The 14,307-nt window shown below is 41.4% G+C and overlaps 1 protein-coding gene across 4 annotated transcripts in view; it reads left to right on the forward strand.

Annotated features, from left to right (window-relative positions):
- The first annotated feature begins 2,074 nt into the window (after nt 1–2,074).
- Nucleotides 2,075–14,307, forward strand: part of cltcl1 (clathrin, heavy chain-like 1) — a 30,758-nt gene continuing 18,525 nt past the window's right edge. Inside the window, exons 1-4 of one of the 4 annotated variants that reach the window (XM_034118177.1) lie at nt 2,075–2,383; nt 10,057–10,264; nt 10,807–10,809; nt 11,999–12,267. In XM_034118177.1, the coding sequence (XP_033974068.1) occupies nt 2,342–2,383; nt 10,057–10,264; nt 10,807–10,809; nt 11,999–12,267 (522 nt within the window). In that variant the 5' untranslated portion in view covers nt 2,075–2,341. The remainder of the gene's footprint in view (nt 2,384–10,056; nt 10,265–10,806; nt 10,810–11,998; nt 12,268–14,307) is intronic. The other 3 variants (XM_034118179.1, XM_034118178.1, XM_034118180.1) reach the window with 3 other exon arrangements.

A 14,307-nucleotide genomic window follows, 5' to 3' on the forward strand; every position in this document is an offset into this window, starting at 1 on the left:
TGGCACTGACCAGACATTGTTGGTAACACCTGCTTCCTGTCAGGGTGAAACCACCGTCTCTGTGGCCAGAACATAAATCCTGGGCCTGCCAGCAGACAACAGAGTCCTGTGTGCATGATTTGACTAAAAGAGTGGAAACAGCAACGTTATAAACATATCAGAGTTACATCTTAAATATGTTTTAGAGTGATATCGGCTCATTAACTGGGAAAACTAAGTAAGGGAAAAATTATGGCTATAATGTGCCTGAAGTCATGATATTACTTACAGGAAACTTGCTGTTGGTACCTGTGCATGTGGATAGTTATGTAAATTGTAATCCCTGTAATGCTACTGTATGATGTCCTTTTGTTGCTCTGTTATGTTTTTAATGTTTCATGTGGAACCTACTTGAGCAGGTCTCCCTTGAAAAAGAGATCAATGATCTCAATGGGATATAACCTGGATAAATAAAGGTTTGAAATTAAATGAAATGAAATGAGGAAGGGGCATATTATGTATTTTTGTTTTTAGAATTTACCATTTTATTAAACCAGAAAAACATATACGTTTTTTTATCATATTAGCTGGTAGATTTGAATACAGGCTGAAAGTGTAGAGCGAGTTCGACATTTGGCTGTATTTACATAGGCCACTGTGTGTAAATGAGTACGAAATAACTTCCTGGAGCCAGGGTAATTTGGCAGGTGGGTGTAAACCATGTTGAAGCTCTGTTACAGGATTACTGCTGGGATGAAAAACAAATGTATCCTCAGGATTCCAAACCCAGACAAATGTGTGTGATTTGCAACATAATTTGTGTAGCAGCTCACCATACATTTAGACTAAAATCTCTTTAAAGTAAGAAGGATCTTTTTTATTTGTTCACTCAGACTCAGTTCCCCACAAGCTTAGGTTTATTTTCATTTCATTTTTAGGCATTTTAGCCATTATGAGGTAGTGCAAGTAAGAGGGGTGACAGGAAATGAATGGGGAAAAGGAGACAGGATGGCATACAGTAAAAGATCCCTGAAAGGACATTTCAATTACATAGCGAGCATGCTAAAGCCACCGGGTAGCCCGAGTTAGAACATTTATTAAAAAATATAGAATTATAACTGCAATAATTTTACTGCTTTATTAGATTTAAAAAAGATACTGGGAATATGTATATTTTTTCTTACAAAGTTCTGTGTATTGATAGGGTCAACTATCTATATACAAGGTGATTTAATCCTGTTGTGCCATACTAAACGTTTTGCATAGGGCAGAAAGTTTGACATTTAATAACTGAAGAAGTTAAAACTGTAGTGTAGGTCAGATCCTGTCCACATCCTGTGTGTAATACTGACTCACATTAGTGGTCTAAAGGCCTTTGTGGATTTTAAAAGGAAGTATTTGTCAGACCAACCGCAAACAGCTGACAGGTCTAAATGATCAAATTAGTTTAAAACACTAAATTATTTTCTATTTTTCTGCGTTGTGTCCTTGGGCAAGACACTTCACCCTAATTTGCTCTTGTGGGTATTGTCCACAATAATAACTGGTCCATGTCTAATATGTGTAATGTGTAATTGTAAAGCGCTTTGAGGACCTTGAAAAGCGCTCTACTAAAAATGTAATGAATTATTGTTATTATTATTATGCATTCAACATTTTGTAAGAACATACGTTTGTCAAAATAGCATCTGAAGGGCATTAGGTGATGTTTAAAACCACATAGCATTTTTATAACTGTGCACAACCTGATGATGATAGTGTCTGTATACGTCAAAAAAGATGCAGTTTCAGCTCTTTGGGGAAAAAAAGGCTGCGTCATCCTTAAAAAAAACACATATTTACTTAGAGTATCATTTTAAAGAAATCATGCAACGGTGGGGCGTTTTGTCACAGGCCCTGATTTCGAAGTTGGTGGGCAGGAAGGGGGAAGGGGCTGCGGCGGAGGGGTACACACTGCACATCCGACCGCCTGCATTGACAGCTTAGAGAAAATAAAGGAATTTACGACACAGGGAACTCACGAGAGCTCATCACTTACAATGAGTCAGCGTGGATTTTTTTTGCACGCCCCTCTATCCTTCTACAATTCTCTTGGATCACACACTAGTTGAAGAGGACTAGTTTTCTTGGCGGAGGTGCGGAGTTTTTGATTCAGGACTGCTGTAGGGGGGCTACTGAATGGGAGCAGTCACTGGATTCGTGTGATACCAACGCAACACACCAGACTACCTTATACTGCCCATCGGATTTGACTTTTTGGGACGTTTAGGGCACAAACAGAACAAGATCACCTCTATTTCTCCGGTTGTCCCCTTCCCCTTTCCTTTCTCACGGATTGTTCTGAAAGAGAAATCCTGCAGTCATGGCTCAAATACTGCCGATACGATTTCAGGAACATCTGCAGGTAAGCAGACACAGAAAAGCCCTACAAATACATTTTTGCTCGTTTGTTTTTGCGCAACTCCTTTTACCCGTGTTGGTCCGCGCACACACGGCACATGTCGCATTTAAATATAATCTGAAATGCTGCAGGGTGGTGCTCAATATAGCTACAGGCCTAGTTTTCTCCTGCCGGACAGATGATGACTTGTAAAAATTGACCAGTGAGATCTCATAGCCTACAGCTCCACTGCGGACCGGTGTGTGTGTGGATACGCCGCAGTTTTCTCCTCCAAGTGGAAAAACGCCGCTGTCATTTTCGATCAGCGTCGATGCAAACTGCGGTGTCCTGACACTTCATGCTGCAGTCAACTGAGCTCAGCTGTTGGAGATAACATTGTAACTGAGACCTGAATGGCACTTGCACTCCAGCTTTGTGGCTACCATGTTGTTGTCATTCCCTGCAGCAACATTTGCCTACTTTTTAACCTTTAACAACACCGGCAGGGCGTCTCTTCAAATGCTGTGCATAACTGACACCATTTTATATTTGTTAGGTAATTATAAGGTGTATTTACACAGAGTCTTTTTTGGAAGTGTGTAAAGAAGGGTAAGAGTGCATTGAAGCATTTAGTTTGCTCTAAACCAGTTAATGTTATAATGTTCACAAAACATCAACACATTATGGAGCAATGTCTTGATATTGCAATAATCCAAACCCACATGGGATCTAGTTTCATATGAGAGCATCAATACAATAGTGATTTGATGTAACCATCTGCTCTTCTTGGTGGTATTTTCATGCCAGAGGCCCATCTGTGCAGCTTTAAAATGACCAGCATCAAAATGCTAGTAGGAAAGGTTCTGTAGTCTTTGGTTGGAAGTCTGTTGGGGAAGAAAAACACACACCAAATGACCCTTTTACTATATGTGACAAAAAAACTAAACAAACAACCAATTCTTTGGTAATCTGTGGAAGAAATGTTCCCACTATGGCCCCTTTCTGTCCCTGGTTTGCACTTTATTAATCATTGTCCCATAGCAGCCCCAGTGCTTGGTGCCTTGCAGTCAAAAGAGAAAGTTTGTGACGCACCCCTCCACCTCCCCTCGTCTGTAGCCTGTTGTTATGGTAACAGCAGGCAGTGAAATGGCCTTTCACTAGAAAAAAAAAGAGGCACAGAGCCCCCACCCCCCTCTCTGCTCCCTTCCTCTGGCCAGTAGCCCCACTTTCGTCAGCCAAAGAGCCTTTATCCTCCAAAAAACTGTGCTGGCCAAGAGAGCTTGCAGCTAACCAAGCTCCTCTCCTCACTGACAGGCCTGGTGCTCGCTGATGGAGGGCAGTGCACAGCCTGGCAATGTCAGGGTTATTATTTCAGATTGCTCTCAACAGCACATACCTTTCCCTTAAACATCTCCTAAGAAACCCTCGCCTTGAGACAGTGATAAGCAGCAGACTGCTTTACGTTCCACCTCTACCGTGAAATCCCAGCTCTGCCCCTCTGTGAATCTAGGTGGCTCCAGCCGAGTGAAAAATGCTTGGAATTTGCAAACCCAGGACTTTGGGCCTCAAGATGTTTAGCCTTTTCCTTTTTTTCTCCTTGGATTGGTATTTACAGCTCTGTGTCTGCAGTTAGAGACGGGAGTCAGGGGTGTAACGTGGGCCCATCTTTATGATGAGGTACCAGCCTTCAGAGCTAGAGGTTGCATTAGAGAAAGAGCAAATCAAATGCTCCTAATATCTTCATTATTCCACTCAAAACTGTTCTTTAATACTGCTGTTTTTGTTAAATCTGGACGTGAAAATGGTGTAGTGAGTTATGAAAGTGCTAAAGTGAGAGTCATTTGTAGCTTATGTGGCTCTGCAGCCTACGTACTGTAGCAGCTTGTGTAAGTGCAAACATTTCCTGCAGCTCATTGTCCTATCTAGTCGAGTTAGGAGAGTCCAACCTGCTTCTCTGCGGCTGTTTACAACATCATGGTGTGTGCTGCTGTTTCTGTGCTTATGAAATGATGCCATCACGTCAACAGATGTGACAGGCAGATGAGGTAAGCAGGCCCTACTTAAGCCTGGCAAATCACATCAGGATAGGATGCAGCATGACAGTGTAACAGGACACATCTGTGACCGCAACCGTGGCTGGTGGGGATGAGCGTCTGTGTTCAGTCACCAAAACTGAATCATGAATGCATTAAAAGAGCAGTCATTCACACATACAATAAGTACATTGTGTTCTTATGTACTGTCATACAAGTCACACACATTAAACCTGCATTAACTGGACTGTAACTGATTTTTATTTTCCATAACAATTCAGTTGCAGATTCTATTCTAGATTTGATTAACTGTTTTGTCTAGGCCCCGGCTCCACGAGGACAAATACGGCAAAACGCATCGGAGTAACGCAAATGCAACCGCAAAAAACCTTCCGTCCCCACGCAATATACACCGGATTGTGTCAAGCTCCACGAGACGGCTCCGTTTACATCCAAACGCTGGAAAAGCTGCAGTACATATGCCGAACCTGTACGTGGCGCTGTAACTTCCTCCACAAAAGCAGCAACTTCCTCCACAAAAGCAGCGAAGAAGAATGGTTGTCATGGCTGCACTTCTGTGTATTCTCCGCGGTGGGGGCCGACAGAACCGGGCAGAGTTTTTCGCCGTCAGCGTGTGTTAAAGTTTAAATCTTCCGGACAAAATTATAAAAGTGCCGGTCAAAGGTCTTCATTGTTATTTATTGAGCTTTAAAACAAATGAATAACGACGATATAATGATATATAATCATCAAATACACGGAGCCTGTCTCTTTTTCCTCTCTTCTGACAGCGTCAGTGTCTGTCTCATGCAGCAGCTGATCCTGTAATGAGTGACCCGACAGTAAAAATGAACATATTTATAACTAGTTTAGGTAGTTTGAGAGGTAATTAAAATAGCTAAGGGTGATGATCTGACTTGAAGTGTGTGTTTTGCTCCCGCTGCATCACAGCGGCAGGAGCTGCGTGTCTCCGTCCTGTCAGATTAGACTTCACTCGCGTTTATGTCCATATCGAGATAAAGATAAATAATCTGAATTCAAGGAGGAGCTCCTGTAGATGTTGCACAAAGAACTGTAGCATGGTCAGTAGCGACTGGAGCACGATAGCAACCCTGCGGGGGAGAGGCGGGGCTATGAAAACGAATGACCGTATAGGCGACTCCACGGCCCCGTTGGACCCCCCAGAGCGCTCCGTTCCCAGATCTATCCACCTTTGGACCCGTTGTCGTTTGCGGGGTCTGTTTCTACGTTTCCCTTACGGCGTCGTCGAGCTTAGAGGGCTATACGCATGAGAAATATGCGGATTCAACCCGTTTTCGTCCCCGTGGAGCCGGGGCATAAGTGTCAGAAAATACTGAAAGCTGTCTATTAATTACTCACAGCCTAATGTAAAATCTAACCAAGGCTGAATGCTGCATTTTCTGCCATTTGTGCATAACTAATGACTTTTTATGATAACTTATGTCAGTTGACCCATTGATTAGTTTAACGATGATACAGAGCAACATTAGCATTCATTTAGAGTCCAGTTTCTAACCACTGATGAATGTTAGTTCAACATTAGCTCTTTTTTTTGGTTAGCTAAATTGTGCCACACATCTACTGTTTATTCTTAGAGAGACTACCTAAACAGAAAAAGTTGAAGGCCCGAAAACCAAAACAGATGCTATAACTCTGTACAGCTGAGGGGAAATGTTCCAGTTCCAGTTTTCTGTGTGTTTATCACTACTGATGACCTGCACATACTCATTTGATCTATTAATAGCAGAGCATATTTGTTGGAGCAGCTGTAAGGCTTTCATTTTCGGCTATATTATATACCTCATAATCTACAGGCTGCATACCTAACCAGTACCTGCTACCTGTGGAAGAAAGTGTGAAGTAGCAAAAACTTGCACATATTTTTTCTGCTTGCCTCAGTTTTAATTGTGCTTGTGTAATCTCCTGATGAACCCAAAGCCTCAGCTGCTGATGCGACGTGTCAGTGCCTCAGCAGTGCGTCCAACCAGCCTATGACTCACCAAATACCGTCAACACTATATCATCCGTGAACTTCTGCTGCCTTTGTTATTGTGATATGTGTGTGTCTGTTGATCCCAGCTGCTGAGGAAAGAAGACTATTGTGTGTGTGTGTGTGTGTGTGGAGACACTGGAGACAGTAGGTTGTAGTTGAAGTGTGATTTTAGTCTGGAATGTTCTACCAGGGAAGGAGTGTGGGGGGGGTTTACTTCCTGTCAGTTGCCCCACCCTGTGCTGTAGATTGCCAAAGGCCTGTGTTACTGGAAGTGCTCTGTACATACATAACTCTCATCCCTCCTTCTTTATTTCTCATGAAAGGTACATTAATCACTGTAGCTTCTCTCCTAACTCCCACCCTCCCTTCGTTTTCAGCAAAATAACTTGAGCTCCTCCATTTACGCCCATCCTTATCTTCATGTCTCTATCTTTATTGTGGTTTCCCTCCCCTCCCCTCTCCTCCCAGAGATAGTGTTGGCAGTCTTGAGGATATTCAGCAACATAGGGCTCCAATCTACCCTCAGGTTTTCTCTTTGGCCTTTATCTTGTACGTCCACTTAACTTCACAGAAACCAACCGTACATTATTCAATTATTTATATAAAAAGTCAAAAAGAAGTGAGAATTGCTCACCACAGTTTCCCAGAGCACAAGACAACATCTTAAAATTGTTGATTTTGTTAGACCAATAAGTCAAAATCCAAACATATTTTGGTTATAATAAAACTGAGAGGAAAACAGCAAATCTTAACTTCTTCAATTCTTAAGAAGCCAGAAGCAGGAACAGTTTTTTTTCTTTTTGTCATCGTAAAGCATCACTCGCTCACCTCATGGAGTCTCCAATTATTGCATTTATTAGGGTCTGAGCAAGTGTGGGACTGCAAAATGCACTATTGAGGAAGCAATGAGCGTACTATTAGATAAACAAGTATAATTTTACATTACAAGTTATGTGAGAGTTTTTTAATAGAAGTTGTGTACACAGCTAGCATTTGCTTCAAGTTATCAAGAATCTTCTTCTCTTTTTTTCAAGAATATTTTGTTTGATTACTTTAAGAGAATAATTTATTATCAAAACAAACTCTTTATTGCTTTAGCTTTCTATCCACTGATTTATGGTTTAAGCCAATACAAATCCAATAAATTATTGTTATTTTGTTCTCAGCTTGCATAGAGAGCAGATTTTGAACATTAAAATCAAAAGATCTTACCATTGCAGTGTATGCTTTAGGTAAAGTTGAGAATTGATAATAGCTGTTTGTAGGTCATAAAACCAAAACAGTTAGCTGTTAGAGTTTAAAAAGCTTTATAGATGTTAGAAAAATATCACTCGTCACCGGCTTGAGCTTCAAATATCAGGATATATGTATTTATTATCCTTGCAAGAATGGAAGTAGTCATCACATACAGAGCATTTGGGAAAACTCGTTCCCAGTACATGCTTACATAGAGAGGGTGTTACCCAGTCACAAGATGCAGGAATACCGGTTCAAAGCAGTATACAATGTTTAGTTTAGATTAGCGAAGACCCACGTCAGAAATGATCATGCTTGTCATATGTCTATCTCTACTTGTCACATAGCTATCATATGCCTAAAACAGTGTGTCCTGACGCTCTTCTAGGTAATCATACATCCTGTTACGTACACAACTACGTAGGGCCTTTGTTATCATGTGCTACTCTGATATTGGAAGAGTACATTCAGTATTTTCCCAACAATAGAGCTTAAAGCAACTTAGCTCATAACATTTCTCTGTAGAGGTACCACTGAAAACCCCCTCTTGTATTACAAAAACTGATTCTAAAGGGATTTCTAAAATAACAAAACATTGATTACCACAGCTTTATCCTAGTGTGACTGAACATCTAAGGATGTATATTTTTGGATATAAATTAAATGTAATTATTTAATAACTATTTTTGCCAGAGAACAGCTTCTTTCATTGTGACCCCCCTCCCCCCCACTGATGATGATGATGATGTTTCATCCTTCCTCTTATGTGAACGATTTAAAGGGCTCAGCGGTCATGATCTGTTGTCCTGCTCCAGCAGCCAACTGTGAGATAGTACAGTCCTTGTGATGAGCGTCAGGATTCCTTTCCGCTTGCCTCAGACTGCATAATGCACTGTTCAGTCATCAGAGGGGGAGAGAGAGCTTGCTTTGGTCTGTCCTCTCAGTTCACAGTTAGTTTGACAATGTGCACAATAATTCCCTCTGTTCAGCAGCCGTTTAACCAGGTGGAGAGTTTCATGTTGGTTAGTTCTGCTAAGCTACTTATTTCTCTTTAGAAAAGTAAATATGCTGAATAATGGATTGGATTTGCTGACGGTGATTTAGTAAAAATATTCAAATGTATTCTTGACTTTAGAGGATGTCTATTTAGGACTTTCTTTAATGTTGTCTCAGACTGGTTTCTGCTGAATAATCTGGTGGTGATTAAACCTTTTTTCAGCAGACTGGTCAGACGATTAAATTCAGAGTCAGCTTTTAATCACAGCCTTCATTGAAATAGAGTAACTCTTTACTTTTTTTATAATTGAGATGTCATGATGGGATACATAATAGCTGTGAAAGTAAAAAAAAAACCTTCTTCAAACTTGGTTCTCAAAATGTTTGAATAAATGTAGGAGATTATTAGCAGCTATATTAAGAGTGTGTGTGCCCACACTTGTTCCTTGTACCACTAGACCTTCTGTCTGGAAACAACCTTTAAGACTATCCCTGGAAAACTGGAGCAAACCTGCTCTTATTTTAATCTAAACACTGTTTTGGTCCACTACTTGCTTGCTGCTTTTTCCCACTGCAAGGGAAATGTCAGCTGCTGCCAAGTATGTTTTCCCAGTGCATTTTTTGTTGCTGTGATGGAGAAGTACCTCCTTCAAAGGCCTTAAAACTCTGTACAGTTGGAACATTACTTCTAGCTAAGTTTAACTTTAAGTCAAAATGTAAAAAAAACTGTTCACACACTTTAATGGAAGTCTTTTCTTCTTCCCTTTTTTGTAATAATTCAACATATTAGTGGACCATTACAACTATGAGTTCAGTACCAGCTCATCCATTACAGCAATTATTTGGTAACACTCTCCCTTTTTCAGAATTGAATGTATATAGTATGTAGAATGTAGTTTTAGGCATATAGATACATGTTATGCTTATGTGTTTTATATTTGTCAATAGGTTATAGATGACAAAAGAAACAAGAATAAGCTCTCAAAGTATTAGTTGAACTAGGGATGTTTAGTTGATTATTCGATTAAACCTTGCTATCTGTGCTAGCATACACCATCACTAGTTGGTCAAACTTTTTAGCAAAATTATCATTACTTTATTGATGTACACATTTAAAATAATCTATTGGCATAATTTGCTCTCAAATGTCATGTCTTTCTAGTCAAATGTTGCTTTTAAAAAAGCCGCAAATGGCATACCAATAAAACACCTTTTACATATACGAAAGATATATATATTTTTTGTTTTACTTTAAGACTGTTTGACTGTTCTAATGAGTCGTTATGAACATCCCTATCTACAGCTACATTATAGTGGGAAATACACAGTTATACCGCTTTTGAATGAGACATAGTTTAGCAGTGACTTTACCCCACTAAAGTAATGATTGTCATTGTTACTGTGTTTAATATTTCCAGCTGCAGAACATGGGCGTGAACCCGGCAAACATTGGGTTCAGCTATCTGACCATGGAGTCAGACAAGTTCATCTGCATCAGAGAGAAGGTGGGCGATCAGAACCAGGTGGTCATCGTGGACATGTCCGACCCCACCAACCCCATCAGGAGACCCATCTCTGCTGACAGTGCCATCATGAACCCCGCCAGCAAGGTCATCGCTTTGAAAGGTGAGAGCATGTATTGTGAGACCTACAGCAACACACCCAGACAGCCCCACCACTCACTATTACAGTAAATGAGAAATACTGTGTTGTTGTGAGAAAAAAACGTGCGCTGGTATAATTTATGGCTTTATACCAAGCGCTGAGTTTTGAATTGTTGTTCAAATTCCCAGGATGAAGTGTGTGTCTAGTTCTTACATAATTAGCCATCTTTTAGTATTGCTGAGGGAATGCCATGGTCTTGCAATGACTAATGCTTTGATGACGCTGTGAATATGTAGAGTGCACTCAGATCTATTGCCTGAATGTACTAAGTTGGTTGTGCAAATTGATTTTCTGCGCTTGATCTAGCTTGCATTTTGAGCACAAACACAAGCGCTGATCAGGATGATTTGCCTATAATGCTTCTCTGTCTCCCCCCTCCTCTTCCCCCTCCCTCTGAGGATTACATGCCCCATTTGCCCTTTCCCTCTAGTCTATCTTTGTCTTGTCATTCTTACCTGATTGACACTTTTGCTTTTTCTCCCTTGCTTGCTGCCCTTTCTCAGACGGTGAGTTGCTTTTTGTCTGTCTGGCACTTTGTAATGTTGATACAGTAGCCATGTCTCTCATAATATCTTGCCACATGCGCCTCTCAAGTACACAGATCTAATTTGAACACTTATCATTTAAAGGACAAACAACAGTTTAAAATTACTCCTATTGCTAGTACATTTTAAGTCCCTGTACCAACCTTATCTGCTGGCACATATCCTTCTACTCCGATGATAAGAATACATGTGTTAGCATGACTTGTTGTATTCTGCTGGAGTGTGAGTGTGTGTGTGGTATGCATCATCAGATATTCCTCACTGAAAAGAGTTGAGGCACCATTTGTGTCTTTGCAAGTCGGTTTGAGCGTGTGCCAGCAGCCATATCAGATCCTTCCTTAGTGCATATAAGGGATGCCATTAATGTACAGTCATCATAGCTGTGTGTGCTGATGACAGTTTGTACAACAGCCACCTCACTCATACATTACTTTATACATTACCATTCACTTGTCTGTTTCTGTGTCACTTTATTGGTAAATTGAGGTTTGTACTGTTCATATGAAGGACTGGCAACAATATTATAAAGCGTAGAATTGTTATGGTTTAGCCGAAGGCGCCATAACTACAAATGTAGCCGTCATGACCTTCTTAGGGCTGCTGTCTCCTTTCTGTAGCCAGAGGACAGCTGTACCCAGGCTGGTGTGTACAGAGGGATGCAACATTAGCCCAACAAACACCCATAACCAGAATAACAAAAAACAGACTTTCTCTGTCCTCTAGTTGTACCTCGCTATGCAGATTTGTTTTATTTGTATACATGTTTTACTAAAATCAAGGTTAATGTGTGCTCATGGGTAGTGTGTTCACCCACAAATTCATTCATAAATGTTGATTAAAAAAGTGATACGTTTTTTTCCGTAATTCTTTTAATACACTACACAATAAAGTGGGTTGAATCTGCTTTTACTGTACTAAGAAAGATAGCCCATAATAAATAGTTAAAAGCACAGAAGAAACCTATTTCAGTAAAAAAAAAACATAATGATTTTGAGTACTAGTAGTTCTTCTAAAAGCCCATAAAGCCAGTAATTACATTGATAGTTTGTAACCAGAATTAATTAATATATCATTAATACATTATGCCTTTTTAATTACCCTCTGGGCTAAACTCTGTCTCACTTCCTCTCTGTTGCTTTACTTCCCTCAGCTGCCAAGACGCTGCAGATCTTCAACATCGAGATGAAGAGTAAGGTGAAGGCTCACACCATGACGGAGGAGGTCATGTTCTGGAAGTGGATATCGGTAAACACCGTTGCCTTGGTCACAGATACGGCCGTCTATCACTGGAGCATGGAGGGGGATTCCCAGCCCACCAAAGTATTCGATCGGCACGCCAGTCTGGCCGGATGTCAGATCATTAACTACAGAACTGACGAACAACAGAAATGGCTACTGCTGATCGGGATTTCTGCACAGGTATGAATACACAGAGGGACATGCTTACTCACACAGTAGAAGTGCATTTGACAAAACAACAGCATGATCTTTCCTCTCTGATCACTAATGTATAGCATCAAGGAACAAAAAGTCTGTCTCTCAGCTTGGAAAATTATAAATGATGTGTTCTTTGTGAACATCAAGGTTCAAGGTTCAAGGTTCTTTATTGTCAATCTGACATAGCTACAGAGTAATTATGTAGTTGAAAATCTTATGTCACAGGCTTCTCCAACAATGCAACATAATAACATAATAAAAATAAGAGCAAGAGCAATACAAAAAGAAAAATAGTTATAAAATAAAATAAAGTGATGATGTGGAATAGTGCAGTACGAGTCTATATACAAGTTATTGGAATGATATATATATATTAGGTATTAGATACATACTACTGAGTAGCAGATGAATGTTTGAAGTTGTTTCAACAGTTCAATTTTTTAACAGTCTCACTGCCCGCGGGAAGAAACTGTCTCCGAATCTTCTTGTCCTTGCCAGGATGCTGCGGTAACGTCTGCCAGACGGCAACAGAAAGAACAGTTTGTGGCTGGGGTGATGGGGGTCTTTGATAATCCGTAGTGATTTCTTCCTGAGCCGCTGGGAGTAAAGGTCCTCCATGGATGGCAGCTCCGTCCTGGTGATGTGCTGTGCAGTTTTCACCACCCTCTGTAAAGCCTTACGATCGAGGTCGGTGCAGCTGCCGTACCAGGCCGTCATGCTGCCAGTGAGGATACTCTCTATCGTGCACCTGTAGAAGTTGCAGAGTATCCTGGAATCCATTTTGAACCTCCTCAACCTGCGGAGGAAGAAGAGCCGCTGTCGAGCTTTCTTGGTGATGGTGGTGGTGTGAAGAGACCATGTCAGGTCCTCAGTGATGTGGACCCCAAGGAACCTGAAGCTTTTGACTCTCTCCACCGTAGTCCCATTGATGGTGATGGGGGCGTGTCCCTCTCTCTGCTGCTTCCTGTAATCCACAATCAGCTCCTTGGTTTTGCTGATGTTGAGATGGAGGTTTGTTATCCTGGCACCAAGATGTCAGGTTTTCGACCTCCTCTCTGTACGCCGTCTCGTCATCGTCTGTGATCTGGCCGATGGCGGTCGTGTCATCAGCAAACTTCACGATGGTGTTGGAGCTGTGTGTGGCCACGCAGTCGTGGGTGAACAGGGAGTAGAGGAGAGGGCTGAGCACGCAGCCTTGAGGGGCACAGGTGTTGAGAATCAGGGTGGAGGATGTGATGTTTCCCACCCGCACTGCCTGGGGTCTGCCCGTCAGGAAGTTCAGGATCCAGTCACAGAGGGCGCTGTTGAGCCCGAGGTCTCTGAGCTTGATGGCCAGCTTGGAGGGCACAATGGTATTGAATGCTGAACTGTAGTCAATGAACAGCATTCTCACATATGTGTTCCTGTTCTTCGGGTCCAGGTGTGAGAGGGCAGTGTGGAGGGTAAGGGCTATGGCGTCGTCTGTGGACCTGTTTGCTCTGTAGGCAAACTGCAGGGGGTCCAGAGAGTCAGGGAGGGAGGAGGTGATGAATGATGGCTCAAAGCACTTCATTATGGTGGAGGTGAGTGCTACTGGGCGGTAGTCGTTGGGGCAGGTGATGATTGTCTTTTTCGGGACAGGAACGATAGTGGAATGTTTGAAGCATGTGGGGACTACAGACTGCAGCAGGGACCTGTTGAAGATGTCTGTGAACACCTCTGCCAGCTGAACTGCACACACCCTGAGAACATTTAAAGTGATTTGTTTTATTGGGCAAAAACTGAACAAAATATTGTATTAGTTGATGCTTTAAAGAGGAAGATGATTGTTTGGATCTCATAGAAATAGTTTGACATTTTGAAAATACACTTATTCACTTGACTAGAGACCTATGAAAAATATGAAGTTGGATCCATAAGGCGCTTAGCTCAGCTTATCATAAGTCATGGAAATGGAGGAAAAAGGCTAGCATGGCTTTGTTCAAGGGGTACAAAAAGTAAGCCTCTGGGTACCTTTACATTGACAAATAAACATGGTATGTC

Source organism: Trematomus bernacchii, unplaced genomic scaffold (genome assembly GCF_902827165.1).
Source record: "Trematomus bernacchii unplaced genomic scaffold, fTreBer1.1, whole genome shotgun sequence".
Taxonomy (NCBI): Eukaryota; Metazoa; Chordata; class Actinopteri; order Perciformes; family Nototheniidae; genus Trematomus; species Trematomus bernacchii.